Raw genomic sequence first — 20,033 nt, forward strand, 5'->3', positions numbered from 1 at the left:
TGTTGTTGTTGTTGACACACTTTGATTACGCAATCAATTTAGGTCATTGACCCCATTAACCACGTGTTCTCTCTAGGGACTCTATGCCCATATTTGGGAAGCAAAAAAGTTATAGGTGGCAGCAGGGGTGAGGGTCACGAGTACTAGGGTCACTTCTACTAATGTTAACATATACTATTGGTTATTGGAAAGTATACAGACGTTTTCAGGGGGGATTTTTTCTGGTAGTGGGGGGGGGAGTTGGTCGGAGGTTATGTGGGAGGATCTTTCCATGAAGGGAGTTTTCATGGGGGAAGGGACATTGCTATGAAGGGGGCGCCGGATTTCCCAGCATTATTAAAAAAAAGATCAGAAATTATATATAAAAAAACAAGTTTTTCAACTGAAAGTAAGGAACAACATCAAAACTTAAAACGACAGAAAACATTACGTATATGATTGGGTTCACCCCCTAGTCAATACCTCGCTCTTTAAGCCAAAGATTATTTAGTACTTTCATAAGAGCTATTTATTCTAATTAACGGCATTTGTGATTAAGCGGTCATTTTTAAAGAACTGGAATAAAATTCAAACTCTAGTTTTAAGAGCGAAGTATTGACAAGGGGGCGAATCCTCTAATATGCGTATTAAAAATATATGAATATAGAAGTTTGTTACGTAAGTTATTTCGTAAGTTACGTATATTTATTACTAATAAAAACATTCGTAAATAAAATTAAACAAGTTTCGAGAAAGCTATTTAACCAAATAAAAGTAAAATTAATATTCATATTTTGTTTTAATTATTCGTGTACGGTAAGCCAAGATAAAAACCTGCATTAATTCAAAAGCGTTCAAAAATTAAATAAAAAAAATTTAACTGAAAGTAAGGAACGACGTTAAAACTTAAAACGAACAGAAATTTTTCCGGATATGAAAGGGGCTTTCCCCTCCTTAACGGCTCGCTATTTACGCTAAAGTTTTTTATTGTTAAAACAAAATAGAGTTGTGAGAAAGACAAACTTTAGCATAAAGAGCGAGGCGTTGAGGAGGGGATAGCCCCTTTCATATACGGAATAATTTCGGTTCGTTTTAAGTTTTAACGACGTTCCTTACTTTCAGTTAAAAAAAACTTGTTTTTATTTTATTTAATTCTTTGCAAAAACGAATGCAAAGTACATATTACCCTATAAAAACTTCAACTAAGCCATTCTAGAAAGTTATTTTATAAACAAAATTGATGAATTTTTTTCAGGACATGACATGGGATTCACCAACAAGAGAATGTGACTGGAAACGATCTGGGAAAATGATTGTCGTCGAATCCTTGCTTAGAATATGGAAAAAACAAGGCCATCGAGTTCTTCTTTTCTCCCAGTCAAAAAAGGTTAGATCTTTTTCCCATTATTTTCTTCTAATTCAAAATTGTGAATTTCTAAAGTTAGTCTAAGATACTCGTGTGGGTGCACTGCATACCAAACAAAACAGTTCGCAGTTGTTTCAACTTAAACGATTTTATTGTCAAACGCCTTACACGGTCATGCTGATCAGTGGCAGTTCTTGTCACAAGTTTGAATTTTGTCCCAATCCTTTAAGAACGGCTCTTGAAACGCAAGGGTTGTTTAATTAGGACAATAAGAAGCTTTTAAAATTACTAAAAAACTTTAGTGTAAAGAGCGAGGTGGTGAGGAAGGGGCAACCCCATTTATATACGTAATAATTTCTGTTCGTTTTAAACTTTGATGTTGCTCCTTACTTCCAGTTGAAAAAAATGTTGTTTTTTTTCTAATAAAAGATAAGGCACTAAACATATAATATCTACAGCCATAGCCATCGTCATACAAATTTGTATGCAAACTCGAAATAGCACAAACAGAGTCAAAATAAAACCTAGAACATTGAAATATCCAACCAACTGAAAAAAAATTTCAAGTTCAAATTAAAAAGACAAAAATTAAAACCAGAAACGAATAAAAAGAATAATGAGCTAAAACATATATATATATATATATATACATATATATATATATATATATATATATATATATATATATACTACTACTACTACTACTAACAACTCATCGCAGCACCAAGCCGCCTGAGGCCAACACAGCTAAGCACGCTCCTCCTCCACCCCAATCTATTCAAAGCCTCCCTTTTTACACCCGCCCACGAAGTTCCCATTTCCTTTAAATCTTTCTTTATGACGTCCTTCCACCCCAGACGGGGACGACCTGCCTTCCGTTTAGCCCCAGATGGTTGGCCGAAAAGAACAATCTTCGGCAATCTGTCATCCTTCATCCGAACAACATGCCCTAACCACCTCAACCTTTCTTTCATTATAGACCTAGAGAGTGGTATTGGACCACATTTTTCGTACAGCCTATTGTTTGAAATACGGTCAGTCAGCCGGGTACCCGGAATAATCCTTAAGCAATTTCTCAAGAAAACATCTAGCAAATTTTCATCCGATTTTCGGAGCGTCCATGCTTCAGAGCCATATTTGACCACTGTCATCACTGTAGCTTCTAAGACTCTAATCTTGGTTTGCAGACTTATCTTCCTATTCTTCCAGACTTTTTTTAACTGTGAAAAAACACCCTGAGCCTTGGCTATTCTATTTTTAACATCTTCACTACTCCCACCATCTTTACTAATAATACTACCAAGGTAAGTGAAACTGCCCACCTGATCAATCTTTTCATTACCCAACGTCACGTTTTCATCTTCACTTATTCCTAGCCTTAGTGACTTGGTCTTCCTAACATTAATTTTCAAACCAATACTAGCACCCTGAACTCGCAAAGCCTCTAAAACTTCATTCATTTTGCTCACACTTTCATCTAGGATGCTTAAATCATCAGCATAATCCAAGTCCAGGAGACTTTTTCCTCCCCATTTGATTCCGTGGTCTCCCATTGCCTTTCCTGTGCTCCTTAAAACAAAGTCCATCAAAATAATCCATATAAAGGGGGATAGAACACAATCCTGCTTAACTCCTGATTTAATACAAAACCAGCTGCTAACCTCAGTTCCAACATTAGCTACTACAGTGTTACTCTTGTACATAACATTAATCACTTTATTGTATTTATCTGGTACACAATACAAGGATAAAACCTTTACTAAAGCTCTTCTACCAACAGAATCGACCGCTTGCTCATAATCTACAAGACTGAGGACCAAAGGTGTTTGAAAACTCAGGCACTTCTCAATTATTAACCTAAGAGTGAAAATTTGGTCAACACATCCTCTACCTTTTCTAAAACCGCACTGCTCTTCTCTTAAAACTTTGTCTACGGCATCTCTCAGTCTAAAAAGTATCATATTACTAAGCAATTTGCTACCTACAGAGACCAGACTAATGCCTCGATAATTACCACACTCACTTTTATCACCTTTCTTATAAAGTGGCTTAATTAAGGTTTTCCTAAAATCATTAGGTACTTCCCCTTTTTCAAAAATCATATTCATAATCTCCAATAACTTATTTCTAACCTCAGAGCCACCATATTTAAGAAACTCATTTACTACCGTATCAGCACCTGGAGCCTTATTATTCTTTAATCCTTTTAGTACTGTTTCTAATTCCTCCTCACAAAACAAATCTTCCTTCACATCCAAGGTATCACAAACTTTTTTATTTTCCTCTATATTTTTTCCTGCAACTCTATCTCGGTTAAGCAAATTCTCAAAATGTTCGGCCCACCTCGCTTTAGCTTTTGTCTTATCGCTAATTGCCACCCCATTCCTATCTTTAACTGGGACAAGTCCGGATTGACTACTACCTCTCAATTTGTTAACGTGCCAGTACAATATCTTACTATTATGCCGTCTAGCTGCATCTTCTAAATCCTCGGCAATTTTATCCATGGCCTCCACTTCACACCTCCTTAGTTCATATTTCAATGCTTTCTCCACTTTCTTTACATTTCTTTTGTTTTCATGTGATCTATCACTCAGATAATTCTTGTACAAGTCTTTTCTCCTTTCTATTAAACATAAAGCTTTTTCACTAATATTCTTAGCTGTAGTTCTAGCTTTCTTCCCTAATACACCTTCAGCAACTTCACAAATTATTTTTCTAAAATTATTCCAACCATCTTCCACATTATCAAATTTTAAGCTCTCAAGTTTAGTATTCAACTGTTCCTGGAAAGTTTCTCTCAAATTCTCATCCTGGTGTCTAATAAAATCATAACTTCCCGGGAGGTAATTACCCTTCCGATATTTCAGCTTTACATTAACCCTTGACACTACTAGATGGTGATCTTTACTTTTAACATCAATAACAGCACTCCTATATACCCTAGTATCTTGTATTGATCCAGCCAGTCTTCGATTTACTATAACATAATCAATAAGGTTTGCTGTCTTACCATCACGTGAATACCATGTTAGCTTATGAGCCATTTTATGACCAAACACCGTATTGGTTATAACTAGATTGTTATACCTACAAAATTGCAAAAGTCTGTATCCAATACTGTTTTCTTTTCCTACACCAAATTTACCTAAGCTGGGATACCATCTATCCATATTTCTACCCACCTGGGCTTTAAAATATACCAGCAATAACATCATATTTCTAAATGGGACCATGTCTATTTTCTCCTTTAACTGTAAATAGAATTCATCTGAGTCACTAGTATCTCCATTAGTCGGTTCTACAGGGGCGTATACTCCTATAACTGATACCTTGAACTTTCTAGTCATAAAATGAGCAATTAGTGTTCTATTATTAATACCTTCCCAGCCTAAACAAGACTTAGCAGCTTCCTTATTCATCATGAGCCCTACTCCCTGTCTATGTACCCCATCCTTCCTGCCTGAGTAAATAAATTCTATATCACCTTATTTAATACTACCTACCCCTGGGATATGAATTTCTGAAACTCCTAATAAATCTTGTTCAAATCGTCTGAATTCGTCTGTCAAAATGTCGATACGATAGTCATTTTTTAACGTCATAACATTCCAAGTTCCAATTTTCCTGTTCTTTAAATCATTGAAATTTTTTTCGCCTCAGGACAAGCACTGATCCCGGATACCAGTGCAGGACGGGGATCACATATCTTCTCAAGTCTACACCGAAGTGCTTAAGCCGGCTTAGAACCGGACAGCAAGAAGTCCCTGGGACCTCCATGAATGGAGGCTTTGTGCAATCCTGGGCCCATTTTGGTCACAACATGGTTTTCAGCGCTTGGCGATGCTCTTCTATCAACAAGAGTCGAAATCCTGCACAGACAATCTCAAGCCTATTACCTCCGACTCATTATATATTCATGCCTACAAATATTATGCTACTACGGGGAGGCAACCCGTAATAGATAAATTAGCTAGGAAGAGGTTTTTCAGCCCAAAGACACCCATCAAAACATACCAAGCCCAGAAGAATTGTCCATTAGTCAGAATCCCATGCGAATGCTGTGTCGTTTACTAGGCTATAATTTCCTCGAGGGGCGCCACTCCTCAAGTGAGAATAGAGTTGAATACAAGGTCTACAGTCTTGCTATTGCCCCAAAAGGGTCAAGGCAGCCCTTTACAGAGGCTGTTGTCCATAGGGCTGGATCATACGTCCTTCCACAGTTGTCCTCCTCTCGAGGAGCCTCCCGCACTGGTGTGCTGCATCACCATGCAATTTAACCCATTGCTGGGAGAAGGTTTGCAACTCATGGAACTTGTGGATAAACAAGTGGGCCCTTTTGAGTGTACATTTGAGGGGCCTTCTTCCTCCTCCGCCTGTATTTATGACCCTGGGCAAGGGTGCCCCAGATTCTATTATGGACCCCCAGGGACAAGGTCCCCCTTTGGTCCATGCCTCCTATGGAGGTACCCTATATATATGTAGAGTGTTCCCCTATCGCCACCTGGGGACATGCTGAATGGCCTGGGGGAGGCCAGATAAACGGATCACTTTTGTTTTGCAAAGGCAATAACTCAGTGACATATTTAACCTACTACTTATAAATATACATAACTCACTGACTAGGCCTATATTAGTTATATACAGAAATATATAACTCAGTGACATATTTAGCCTACTACTTATAAATATGTGTAACTGACTGACTAGGCATATAAGTTATATAAAGAAATATATAACTCACTGACATATTTAGCCTAATATATAAAATATGTTTATCTCACTGACTAGTCCTATATAAGTTATATACAGAAATATATAACTCAGTGACAAATTTATCCTACTACTTATAAATAAGTGAAAATCACTGACTAGGCCTATCTAAGTTATATAAAGACATATATAACTGAGGGACATATTTATCCTACTACTTATAAATATGTGTAACTCACTGACTAGGCCTATATAAGTTATATACAGAAATATATAACTGAGTGACATATTTATCCCACTGCTTATAAATATGTGTAACTCAATGACTAGGCATACAAGTTATATACATAAATATATAACTCAGTGACATATTTAACCTACTACTTATAAATATGTGTAACTCACTTTTAAGTTATATACAGAAATATATAACTGAGTGACAAATTTAGCCTACTACTTAAAATATGTATAACTCACTAACTAGGCCTATATAAGTTATATACAAAAATATATAACTGAGTGACATATATATATATATATATATATATATATATATATATATATATATATATATATATATATATATATATATATATATATATATATATATATATATATATATGTTGTTTACAACATATAGACACACAACTCGAAATCGCACAAACAGAGTCAAAATAAAACCTAGAACATTGAAATATCCAACCAACTGAAAAAAAAATTTCAAGTTCAAATTAAAAAGACAAAAATTAAAACCAGAAAAGAATAAAAAGAATAATGAGCTAAAACATATATATATATATATATATATATATATATATATATATATATATATATATATATATATATATATATATATATATATATATATATATATATATATATATATATATATATATATATATATATATATATATATATATATATATATATATACACACACACACACACATATATATATATATATATATATATATATATATATATATATATATATATATATATATATATATATATATATATATATATATATATATATATATATATATATATATATATATATATATATATATATATATATATATATATATATATATATATATATAGTGACGAGTGAGTGTAGCATTAGAAACCTAGACGAACGAGGAAACGAAACTATTTGCGTAAGACATATGTTGTGCTGTTACCGGTTGAATTTTAGGAACGTATTCAGCTGCTTGTCGCGGGAGTAGTTGGTGTAAAGGTAGATGCTCGGGGGGGGGGGGGGATTTCACGAAGCCGTGGATTTGATAAAATACCGAGACCAAATTTAAAACACAATTCATCACGGCATGCCGAAAGGGTTTTCAAACAGGAGCAATAAGGGAGTTTGGGAGATTTGAAAACTACCAGAAGAGTTAGGTATTGGATTCTTTCCAGGCTGTCCTTCTGATCCGAAGTCAGGTCGCAATGTCAAACAGGACAAGCATATTCTACCAGCGGTTGGATAAACGTAAGGGAAATATGCAATAGTAATTTTATTACTAAATTCCTTTAAAAGCTTTGTCCGTTATATTACCAAAAAACTTGATACATGATCAGGATAGTACCATTTTCCTTGTTATTTATATAATTTCCTTCGTTAACCCCATCTTTTTGCTTTTGTTAACCAGCTTAATATCCTGATAAATTCTATTAGTTTCATTTTTTTTTTTTTTTTTTTTTTTTGTACCTTTCAATACAATAACTACCACACAATAAGTCTACGACACAATAAGTCTACAACACAATAAGTCTACAACATCATAAGTTTACAACAAAATAGGTCTACAACACCATAAGTCTACAACACAATAAGTCTACAACATCATAAGTTTACAACAAAATAGGTCTACAACACCATAAGTCTACAACAAAACAAGTCTACAAAACAATAACAGCTTAGTTTTAGGTCAACTAGGAGACAAAGAGCAAAAGAAAAACTGAGTAAACATTCAGGAATAATCGTAACAAAGAAATGAACATAAAGACGACAAACGGATCTATGGCCAGTAAAGGAAAGCGAAGAGAACAAAAATCAACGAATATTTCGCTTGTATAAAACAAATCATCTTCAGCGTGGAGAGAAAAAAAAACTAGGATCTAAAACTAAAAAATATAAAAAATATATATATATAAAACTAAAAATAGACTAACTAAAATATGTTTAGTTAGTCAAAAGGTTACTGCCTATTACAAGAGTTGCCACCAGGGTTTGTTCCGAAAATGCCCAAGTTCGCGGTCTACAAAGCGATTTTGGCGCTATAGTCAACAAATTTTTGCCCATAAAAGAGAACAAGTGCTACATTCAATTTAGCACGTGTTACACACGATGAAATTGTACTAAAATAGCACTTTCGTGCTACAGGTGGCAACCCTGCTATTGCGAGACTCTTTAAGTATTAAAAATTTATTAACTCAATTTACACTTATTCTTCCTTGCATCCTTTTTTGTATTATAGACAACTCTTCAATTATTCAGTTTTATTTAATTTATTTTTAGGGGGAATAATTGAAGTATTTGAATTTTGCCAAGATTATCCAAAACAACGGAGGATTATATGAAAATCATACAAATTTTAGAACGAATCATGAAAGTCAGTACTAAAAAACAAAAGTACGTTTTAGACTGAAGTTTTCCAGTGGAGGGTGGGGGAGAGGGACTAATTTCAAAGGGAGCTTAATGTAGCTGTAATTGTGGTTGCAATAATCACTTCAGCGTTGTAAAGGGCGAAAGTTCAGCCCGCTGTAACCGAAAACTTGAAAGTTAATTTTTTTTTTTTCTTAAAAACGACAAGTGAGAAAAAATTGCCATTGAAGCTGACTCAGGAATTTCAACTATGATTTTGATTAATATGAATAATAAAAGTTTTTCTGTGAAAATAATTTTGTGGGAATTTTGAAACATAACCTTTACAACCCTCAAAATTAGTTTCGGATCGATATGACACTGTTGTCAAAAATAGCGTACAGGGATTTTACAGCCCCCCACCTTGAACAACAATGAAAATGACTTTCTTATATTGGTAGCACTGATGATTTCTGTTTTTTCTTTCTTTCTTCTCTTCTTTAACGTAAGAATAAGACGTGCCTTATGCTTTCTTTTATTTCCAAAATTTTACGCCGTAAATTCTGCTTAAAGATGCTCTCTTAGTATACAAGACATCTTACTGTTGTGATTTATTGATTGGTAGTTATTCTTTATTCTTAATTATTCTGCTAAAAGATGCTCTCTATATTTTTTATGTTTTTCCTGTCTCAGTTTTGAAAATGTTATATAATTCACTTATTCATCCTTACATTGTACACGGTTGTTCTGTGTGGGCTAGTAATTTTGCTGTAAATTTCAAACGGATACAAATTGTGCAGAATAAAGCGCTGCGTCTGCTCGGTGATTTTGAAAAATGTGAACGTACAATGGATTGTTATCGCCATTTTAATGTTTTAAATGTTGGGCAGTTGAGAGATTATCAGACCTGTATTTTTGTGTATCAGTGTTTAAATAAATTAGCACCTAATTGTTTTTGTGATGCTTGTCATCGAATTCTGTGCACCATTCTTATGATGCAATGAATTCCGAGGACCTAGTACAAGAGAGACGACACGCTGCTAGGTCTAGTTTTGTATTTAGGCATGTGGATGTTTCGGTATGGAACAGTCTTCCGGAAAGCACTTGAATGGCTGAGAGTGATTACTCATTTAAAAATAAGATAAATAATTTCTTGATGAGTAAGGATGGGTGAGGGGGGGGCCGTTTTCTGTCTTTTATCTTCTGTATTGGTTCATTTTAAGTATTGGTTAGCGCTTCCCATGAGGTTTATTTTTTATTTATTTATAACATTTCATTTTTTTTCTTTTTTGTTTTTTCCAATATATATGTAGTAAGTAAGTAAAATATTGAGTCCTATCACAACAAATCTGTATAGATTTTCACGTGGTACGTCTCTTTGATATAATTTTTTTGTGAATATTGGTCTTTAATAAAAATTAATTTCTCTCTCTCTAATTTTACCACACATCTTACTGCTGTGATTTATTGATTGGTAGTTATTGTTTATTCTACTCCCTGCGTAATTGTTAGTATGTTATTTTTTTGTTCTACATGATACATGTAGAGCGTTTGCATTTACAAGCAAATATTTTCATCTTGTTACCATTATTATTATTTCGTTTAGTATGGTACATTATTACGTTTTGCTTATTATTATTCTTTTTATTATTATCGTGTCATGTTTGTATTATTTAATCTTCAAAAGCCTAAAGTCTAATTTCTTTGGTGGTTTTCCTTCTAGTTTTGTTACTTATTTATTTTTGTCGTAATGGATCATTTGACTTAAAATCTTTCAAAATTAGCCACATCTCAGGGGAGCTGTTTAAGGGAAAACAGTAATACTTCTTAAGTAAATCTATGCCATATATATTAAACTTGTAGGGTTTACCATCGGGTAGGGTTTAAAGGGTTTAAATGCTAACCTTGCAGGATTTAAAGTACTGACAACTTCGTATTATGAGAAGGTTTATTTATATTTTTTTTAGCAAATTTCTAGAATTCCTGTATCAGTTTTCATGTACCAGCGAAAAAAGACATTAATAGTACTCCATAGCGGGCATTTAACTAATCCGCCGAATCATATTTTTGAACTTTGGTGTACATGGTTGTTTAGATTGAAAATATGTTGGAAATTATTTGAAAACCGTTAAGAAAAAGGACACTCTCTATTTTTAAGTAAGTTTAGAATCTTCCCCAAGACAAAGTGTAAGTAATATCATAATTCTGTCTTAGTGAATGGATAGATCTGAGACCGGATATTGAATTCACCCTCTTACCGGATATGGATATGGGGGTAGATTGTCTCCTGCTGCAATCCCCGTATTTATGTGAGGGAATTATCACAAAAAATTTAAAATTCATGGATTCGAACGCTCTTTTAGAGGCTTCAGCCCAGAGTAGCTAGACAGGGCGCATTTGCGCTATTTTAGTGCTTGTTTTATGTGGTTGAGCATTGAATTTTTCAAATCGGCGCATTTTTTTATGGGAAAGCTTGTTTATTTGGCGCATTTTCACCATGGAGCTTTCGGTGCATTTTCGGCGCATTGGCACAACTTTAGACCAAGCAACTGGCAACACTGCTTCAGCCCTGTCTTAAAGGTAGTGAGCAAAGAAGGTAGGTCTGAGGTTTGCCTTGTGACTTAACCTTTGTAAATTTTGGTGTAAAGAGTAGGGGATAGGGAGGGCGCAGCACCTTTATTTACAAAATAAGTTCTATTCGATTTTTTTGCTTTTCTTTTACTTTACTTCAGGGATATTGTTAATGAATTACATTGTATTCATTCTGAGAAATGAATTCAATGATGTTAATAATTCAATGTGTCAAACACCTTTGGCCCTCAGTTTTATAGATTATGATTAAGTGTTCGATTCTGTTGATAGAAGAGCTTTAGCAAATGTCTTGTCCTTGTATGGTATACCAGACAAATACATTAAAGTGATGGGTACTATGTACGAGAATAACACTGCTGCGGTTAAGGTAGGAAATGAGATTAGCAGCTGGTTTTATATTAAATCAGTTAAGCAGGGTTGTGTTCTATCCCCATTTATATGGATCATTTTGATGGATTTTGTCTTAAGGAGCACAGGAAAGGCAATGGGAGACCATGGAATCAAATGGAGAGAAAAAACTCTCCTGAACTTAGATCATGCTGATGATTTAAGCATCCTAGATGACAGTATGAGCAAAATGAATGAACTTTAAGAGGTTTTGCGAGTTCAGGCTGCTAGAATAGGTTTGAAAATTAATATTAAGAAGACTAAGTCACTAAGCCTAGGAGTAAGTGAAGATGAAAAGGTGACGTTGGGTAACGAAAAGATTGATCAGGTGTGCAGCTTCACTTACCTTGGTAGTATTATTAGCAAAGACGGTGGGAGCAGTGAAGATGTCAAAAGTAGAATAGCCGAGGCTCAGGGTGCTTTTTCCACAGTTAAAATAAGTTTGGAAGGATAGGAAGATAAGTCTGCAAACCTAGTTTAGAATATTGGAAGGTACAGTGATGACAGTGGTCAAATATGGCTCTGAAGCATGAGCGCTCCGAAAAGTGGATGATTTACTAGATATTTTCCAGAGAAATTGCATACGCATTGTTCTGGGTACCCGGCTGACTGACCATATTTCAAGCAGTAGGTTGTATGAAAAATGTGGTTAAATCCCACTTTCTAGGGCTATATGGAAGAAAGGTTGATATGGCTAGGACACGTTCTGCGGATTAAGGATGACAGATTGCCGAAGATTGTCCTTTTCGGCCAACCTTGTAGGGCTAAACGAAAAGCAGGTCGTTCTCGTCTGGGGGGGGGATGTCCCAAAGAAATATTTAAAGGCAATGGGAACTTCCTCGGAGGGTGTAAAGAGGTAGGCTTTGAATAGATTGGGGTGGAGGAGGACCGTGCGTAGCTGTGTTGGCCTCAGGCGGCTTGGTGGTGTAGTGAGTTGTTAGTAGTAGTAGTAGTAATTAAATGATGTAAGTATTTTTCTTTTTTTGTGCAAGTTACAGCTGCAGGATCGCTAGTTCGTAAGGTCGTAGATTTTTCGGTCGGAGGATGATCGTTAAATCGTTAGTTTCAAAGGAAAGATTTATGTTAACTATGAAACCGAGACAAATTAAAATTTGTATTAAGTGGGAAAGAGCCAGAAAGGAAGAGAGAAGTGATAACGGATATGTAAATTCCACATTTTGAAAAGTTGGTAAATATAGAAGGGGCGGGGGCGCCTTAGGCATATGATCCCTTGTAATCCTAACAGTTTCTCGATTCGTTTTATAATTCTTATTTATTTTCAAATAATTTATCTATTTCATTCTAAGTTGGAAAAACAGTTTCAGTTTCGTCATTCAAAATAGGATGAATTGTTAATGCGATTTTATTAATTTTTGTGGAACTTCGTATGTATGCACTTTTTGCTCTTGTATTTTAGGCGTGTATTTCTGGTGTTATTTATAATACAAAGGTACTAATTTAGAATTATCCGCCTTCAAAAATTATCTACATCATGTAGTGCGTTTCGTGTATCTCCGCTGAGGGTTGGTTGGCAAAGCGGAAATGCACCTACACGTGACAGAATAAGTAGTGCTCTGAGATGTTCACCAAGTGTTCTAGAGTGGTCAACACCTCGGGTGCTAAACTTTGCTGTATTTTTTTTGAATAGATTTTGAAAGCATAATCTCGTTATTGTTATATTAGCATAGCGACGTTCATCACATCACCGTTATTTCTATTAACTAATTTATAAACAATATTTATTTATTTATATTAATTAATTTATTATATTTTCTATTAACTAATGTTAATTTAATGTTGATTAACTAATGTTAATTAATTAATGTTAGTTAACTAATGTTAATTTAATGTTAATTAAGTAATGCTATGTTAATTACTAACACAATATTAATTTTAACTATAATTTTAACTAATGTTATTTCTATTAACTACATGTTTATTATTTCTATTAACTACATGTCTTACAAACGATGTTTATATTCTTGTAAAATGTCCACAAAGTCGATATTAAATGAGTCCGCTCTGAAAGATCTTGCTTGGTGGGTCTTAGTCATCCTATGAAATCTAGATCCTTATAGAATATATATATATATATATATATATATATATATATATATATATATATATATATATATATATATATATATATATATATATATATATATATATATATATATATATATATATATATATATATATATATATATACGTATATGTATATACATATAAATATACAGGTTGTGTATGGATTTTTATCTAAGAAGCTCTGAACATCCCAGATTCTAATCGAATTGTTTGAAAAGTCTAGAAGCTCCTACAAATTTTGTTTGAGAAATCGATATGTTGGGAAACTTGCAACTTATCCCCCCCCTCTCCGTGCCTCATCTGAAAAATTATTTGGGTTGACCACACAAACCGCTGCTTAATTACTAGATACGCCAAATGTTCTTCCACGAAATATGTGAACATGTTGTATATATTTCCAGATGTTGGATATATTCGAGAAATTTGTCCGTTCAGTGAATTACACCTACCTTCGATTAGATGGCTCTACTAGTATTGGTGCCCGCCAGCCCTTAATTGACAAATTTAACAGCAACGATGGCATCTTTTTATTTCTTCTGACTACTCGAGTTGGAGGCTTAGGGGTGAATTTGACAGGTGCAAATCGAGTCATTATCTATGATCCTGATTGGAACCCAATGACAGATGTTCAGGCTAGAGAAAGGTCGTGGCGTATTGGACAAAGAAAAGATGTCACTATATTCCGGTAAGTCTGAGTATGAATGAAACATTTATTTAAAGTTGCAAATCCATCTCCAGTCGTATGAATACTATGAACAGTACCAACTACAACAGCAACACAATAATAAAACAAACAGCAACAACAACAACACAATAATAAATGAACGTCAACAACAACAACACAGTAATAAATGAACGTCAACAATAACAACACAGTAATAAAATAAACAGCAGGAATACAATAATGAAATAAACATCAACCACAAGAACAACCACACCACATTAATAAAATGAACAACAGCAATACAATAATACAATGAACACCAACAATAGCAGCAACACAGCAGCATCAAGAACAACACCAACACAATTTTAAAATTAACAATAAGAACAAGAACACAATTACAAAATGAACAGCAACAACAACACAATAACAAAGTAAACAACAATATCAACAACACAATATTTGAATATAAGAACACGAAGTATTGACATTTACATGAATAAAATGAAAATTCAAATCAAACCACTGTTAATAAATGAAATAATGTAATTTTGTATAGGTTCAAAAGTTGACCCCAGTTTGGTATTCTGTCCTCCTTTATCTGTAAAATGAGGCCTAGCCATCTTGCAAGTATAATTAAAGTCTGGGTATTTTCATGAATAATTAAACCCAAAGGAAGATACAAATCAATTAACTATTAAAAAATTAACCAGTGTTATTCTTTAAAGATTGAAAAATTGACCTCAGGAATGGATCCAAGGAGAAAGGGCTGTGGAGTTGAAAATACATATCTGCTTCCGTTGAGGTATATCGGTACATACTCAGTAAAACGAAAGTCCAAGTATTTTTTCTTCTTTTTTTTATTTGAAATTTTAAAAATAAAACTTTACTTTTGTTTCTTTTTTTGCTTTTACTTCAATTTAGGTTTTTTTCGTTAATTCACTGCCTTTTGTAAAAAAAGAAAATTCGGACATGGGCGGGGCTACATCCAGTAATTTAGCCAGCTGGGGGTTCGAGGGGGAGGGGTACCAAAAGAACATCAAGAAATCTTCGTGGACCTTGTTTATGAATTTACCGATAGGATAGATAAATTGGGTTTGGGGTTCTAAAAGAAAGTCAAGGAATCCTCGTGAACTTTGTGTCTTTTAAATGAATCACTTATTTAAAGATCATATTGATAAAGTTTAGAAATGTTTGCATAATTCGACAATTTAAATATTTTTTTCCCGAGGGATGTAATCCGTATAGCCCGGTGCTGGGATGCTCACAAGGATTTTATTGATAAATTTTCTTCTATCCATTTAATAAAAAGGAATCTTAAATTTCATTTAGTTCCGGATTACTTTTAATTAAGCGTCTTTTTAATAAGACTAACTTATTTGTTTGGTTTGTTGTTCTGGGTGAATGTGGGCCTCTCGGCTATCTTCTAGTATTAATTTATATTTAATAATATTGAATTTTTTTTTTTATATTTATATTTGGATCCTGGGCTAGCTGCTACTTTCATATTATTGTTGTATTATTGTATCTTTGCCGTCGTAATTATCTTTGTATTGTAGTGTAATTTGTTATTGTATCTTTGTCTAGGCCTAGTTTTCGAGCTTATCTCCCCATGGACCTATGTCAATTATATACATGTATATGTTAATAATAAAATGATTGAACTTGTTCAATCCACCCCTATATTTTGCATTGAAGTTCAAAATGACTGGAAATTTTCACCTCAATCGTTCACCCAGTCCCAAGTTTGTAAAATATTATTATTGTAATACTTGCTAGTATTAGCCCCTCTGAATCATGTCAGTGGGCTTACGCTTAGTTGAAAACACTTCCAGCGGCTTCTCTCCTTGATTTTGTTACTTGTGTTTTCGTGTATAAGTCCTTTTCATTCCATGTGTGTTCACATGTTAATGAGGTTGATTCCCATGGCACAAGGCTATAAAATTTATATTAATAATCTGGTCCTGTCTAGTGAAAATATTGATCATCTGGGCAGCTTCACTTACCTTGGTAGTATTATTAGTAAAGATGGTGGGAGCAGTGAAGATGTTATGTACAATGGCCAAGGCTCAGGGTGTTTTTCACAGTTAAAAAAAGTTTGGAAGAATAGGAAGATAAGTCTGCAAACCAAGATTAGAATATTGTATACTACAGTGATGACAGTGGTCAAATACGGCTCTGAAGCATGGGCGCTCCGAAGAGCGGATGAAGATTTACTATATGTTTTCCAGAGGAATTGCCTAAGGATTGTTCTGGGCACCCGGCTTACTGACCGTATTTCAAACTGTAGGCTTTACGAAAAAGTGGTTCAATATTACTTTCTAGGGCTATAATGAAAGAAAGGTTGAGATGGCTAGGACATCATCTGCGAATGAAGGATGACAGATTGCTGAAGATTGTCCTTTTCGGCCAACCGTCTAGGGCTAAACGGAGAGCAGGTTAGAAGATTTTAAGGAAATGGGAACTTTGTGGGAGGGTGTAAAAAGGGAGGCTTTGAATAGACTAGGATTGAGGAGGAACGTGTGTAGGTGTGTTTGCCTCAGGCGGCTTGGTGCTGCGGTGAGTTGTTAGTAGCAGTAATAGGTTACATCTAGGTCGGTTTTCCTCTGGTTTTTACAGTGGCTAAATTATAAAATTCGTTAGATTGGAAAATTAAAAGTAGTTGTGGTGTAAGTGAAGTTAAAAAGCTGTTGAAAAATGAACTGTGTTTTAAATATGATTTTAATGGTTAATTTGATAGGATATAAAATTGATGAAATGATGCCCAATTATGAGTATTATTATTATTTTTTTTTTGTATTTTAGCATTGGTTGATGAGTTAAAAGAAGGAGATGATTATTGAGTGTTAAGTTAGTGATAGCCGCGAACATAATCTTGTAGTTTTATATTTTTTTTTTTTTTAACCCCTTCTGTCGTGAAAATATTTTTGTTATTATTTTTTGTAAATGTAGGCTATTTGATTATCCCTCTTCTATGTCTTGTCCTTGCATTTCGAGGGGATTTGTCTATGCAAGGCCGTACCCAGGATTTTTTTCGAAGGTGTTTTACTCAAAGATTGTTTCGGGGAAGGGGGGGGGGGTTACACGAATAAAAACTCAAAAAACGCATGCAAAATTTGTTTATATCCATTTTTGTTGCGTTTTTACGAGTCAAAAATAAATAAAAAATCGCTACTTGTGCATTGGCCAGTACACCCTCGGTAATTGAAGTTAGGTTAACCCTAATGAAATATAACCTTCATATAACCTTTAGTATATATAATAATTTTTGCTATATATTTGCAGATTAGGGGGGGGGAAGTAATGTATTTGGGCAGCGCTCCTAACCTAACCCCAGCCCTAATGTGTAAATATATAGCCCAAATTAAACAAGTCCAATGCATTCTGTCTAAGTTCAATGCATTGTATCACCCGTCACTTGTCTTTGTATTCATGAAACCGGTTTTCATGAAACCGGTAGTCATGAAACCCGTCACTTGTCTTTGTAGTCATGAAACCGGTTTTCATGAAACCGGTAGTCATGAAACCCGTCACTTGTCTTTGTAGTCATGAAACCGGTAGTCATGAAACCCGTCACTTGTCTTTGTAGTCATGAAACCGGTTTTCATGAAACCGGTAGTCATGAAACCCGTCACTTGTCTTTGTAGTCATGAAACCGGTTTTCTAAGATCTAAGCGTAATTCTTGAGTGTAGCCTACTGGCTAGTACATAAGTACCGATATATCTTCTAATAAGGACCTAAATTGCTTGAATACCTGGTTATATATATTTTTTTCATATGGGATGATGCGCTCCTCCTTCCTACCAGATACGATTATGGAGTTGAGACTAAAGGGTTAGACACATCACAGTGCCACGCTAACGACTTCTTATCGAATAAGGTAGCTCGTCCAGTTGCATGTACCACTTGGAACTTGAGCTCTGGAGTAAAAATACAACTTTCAGTATTATGATGTTAACAGTAAATTAATTTAGATTACTATAGTATTAAATTAATATTACTGCTACTAACAACCCACCACAGTAACAAGCCACCTGAGACCAACATAGCTACGCACGCTCCACCTCCATCCCAATCGATTCAAAGCCTCTCTCTTTACTCCCTCCTAGGAACTTTCTATTTCCCTTAAATTTTTCCTTATGGTATCCTCCCACCCCAACCGAGGACAACCTAATTTTTGTTTGACCCTGGACGGTTCTCATAAGTTGTCCATTATTAAGGCAGTTTTCGTAACACAATCATCGACAAGCTCCAAAATATAAAGATATAATTTTAACTATGGCATAAATCAATGATGCAACACCAAAAATGTAAATAATAAATGAAGTAAATGAAATTAATTTTATTAACTTGAATTTTTAGATAGAATAGTTCACATTACGTATTGTTCAACACAATTTCAGTCCAGCCGGAGCTCTGGCCGACTTACAACCTCTCAAGCTAAACCTCCTTGGTCGACTCTGCTTTAGAAAAAATGGTTTTATTGATTATATACGACTACATGGAGGTTATGAACAAGTACGAAAGTATAAATATTATATTAAGTTAGTAGTGGTGCTTTTCGTTCGTTTTGAAAATCATAAAACAATTTCAAAATTAATCTTAAAAAAGAGGGGTTGGGAATTAGCTACTGTTGAACGATATTCTAATAGGCATGACCAGCTTTGTTAAAGAAAAATTTAACGATACTATTTTTCATATTTTTTTTTATTGGCTACAGAAGTTTGTAATTTGTCATTTCACAGAAGTTCTAGTTCCGCCTTGAAAATATAGTCATTTTATATTTCTAATAAATGTGACGTAGCACGCAAATAAAATTATTCGATTAGCTTTCTTGGGATGTATAAGACATCGATAAAATTATTGCAAAGTGGGTAGTATCTTAAGAGTATAGCAAAGAGTGGAGTTTTCTATTATTATTATTTTCTTTCATTTATAACGAACTCACTCCCACAGAAACTGTAACTTATCTACAGATCTCTCTTGGAAAATCCACCTCTACAGGGTGAGAACCTCCTGCACATCAAAAGCTGGGGATCAACCTTGGCTTCAATAAACCTTCTACCATTCAGCTTGATCTGCCCGCTTTACAAGTCTTGTCAAGACCCATCGCCGAGTATGGATGTCCGCTATATGCTGGTGCTCCAAAAGCTTTGTGGGCATCCTTCCAAAAGATTCAGAAGAGGGTTAATAGGGCAGGTTTAGTCGTTTCCAACGGCTCTTTCCAACTTTTTAGTGAGAAGTTTAATATAGCGTCGATAGCTGCTTTCTACAAGTTCGTAAATTCACCTCCTTCTCTGGAGCTTTCTCATATTGAGGCTCCCTCCATTGTCCAACCGACAAGACAAACACGAAGGTACACAGCTCTGTACAATTATCGTGAGGTTGGCACGCCAAGAACAGAGTTTTTGAAGAATAGCTTCATTCTTTGTACTTCGATCTGGCATGACCTTCCTATGGAAATTGTTTATAAAAGTTTCACTAATGGCTCAAAAGAAGATTTAAAAGTCATCTAAAACCTCGACAGAAGACGAGCGGCAAATCAGATATTTAACTTTACCCGGTGCTGTTAATTTAGGAAAAAACTTCGACTATGTTGAATATTTGACTATCTTTGAGTTGTGCTTCTACTATGCTCAAATGTTTTGGGATCTCCTTGGAT

At 34.5% G+C, this 20,033-nt stretch overlaps 1 protein-coding gene across 3 annotated transcripts in view; it reads left to right on the forward strand.

The window, feature by feature from the left end:
• Positions 1 to 20,033, forward strand: part of LOC148942326 (DNA excision repair protein ERCC-6-like) — a 161,531-nt gene that overhangs the window by 131,697 nt on the left and 9,801 nt on the right. For all 3 annotated transcript variants that reach the window (XM_089103766.1, XM_089103765.1, XM_089103764.1), the window contains exons 12-13: positions 1,235 to 1,366; positions 14,108 to 14,391. In XM_089103766.1, the coding sequence (XP_088959892.1) occupies positions 1,235 to 1,366; positions 14,108 to 14,391 (416 nt within the window). The remainder of the gene's footprint in view (positions 1 to 1,234; positions 1,367 to 14,107; positions 14,392 to 20,033) is intronic.

Source organism: Artemia sp. Qi Xiang Cuo, chromosome 17 (assembly GCF_049724085.1).
Source record: "Artemia sp. Qi Xiang Cuo chromosome 17, ASM4972408v1, whole genome shotgun sequence".
Classification (NCBI taxonomy): Eukaryota; Metazoa; Arthropoda; class Branchiopoda; order Anostraca; family Artemiidae; genus Artemia; species Artemia sp. Qi Xiang Cuo.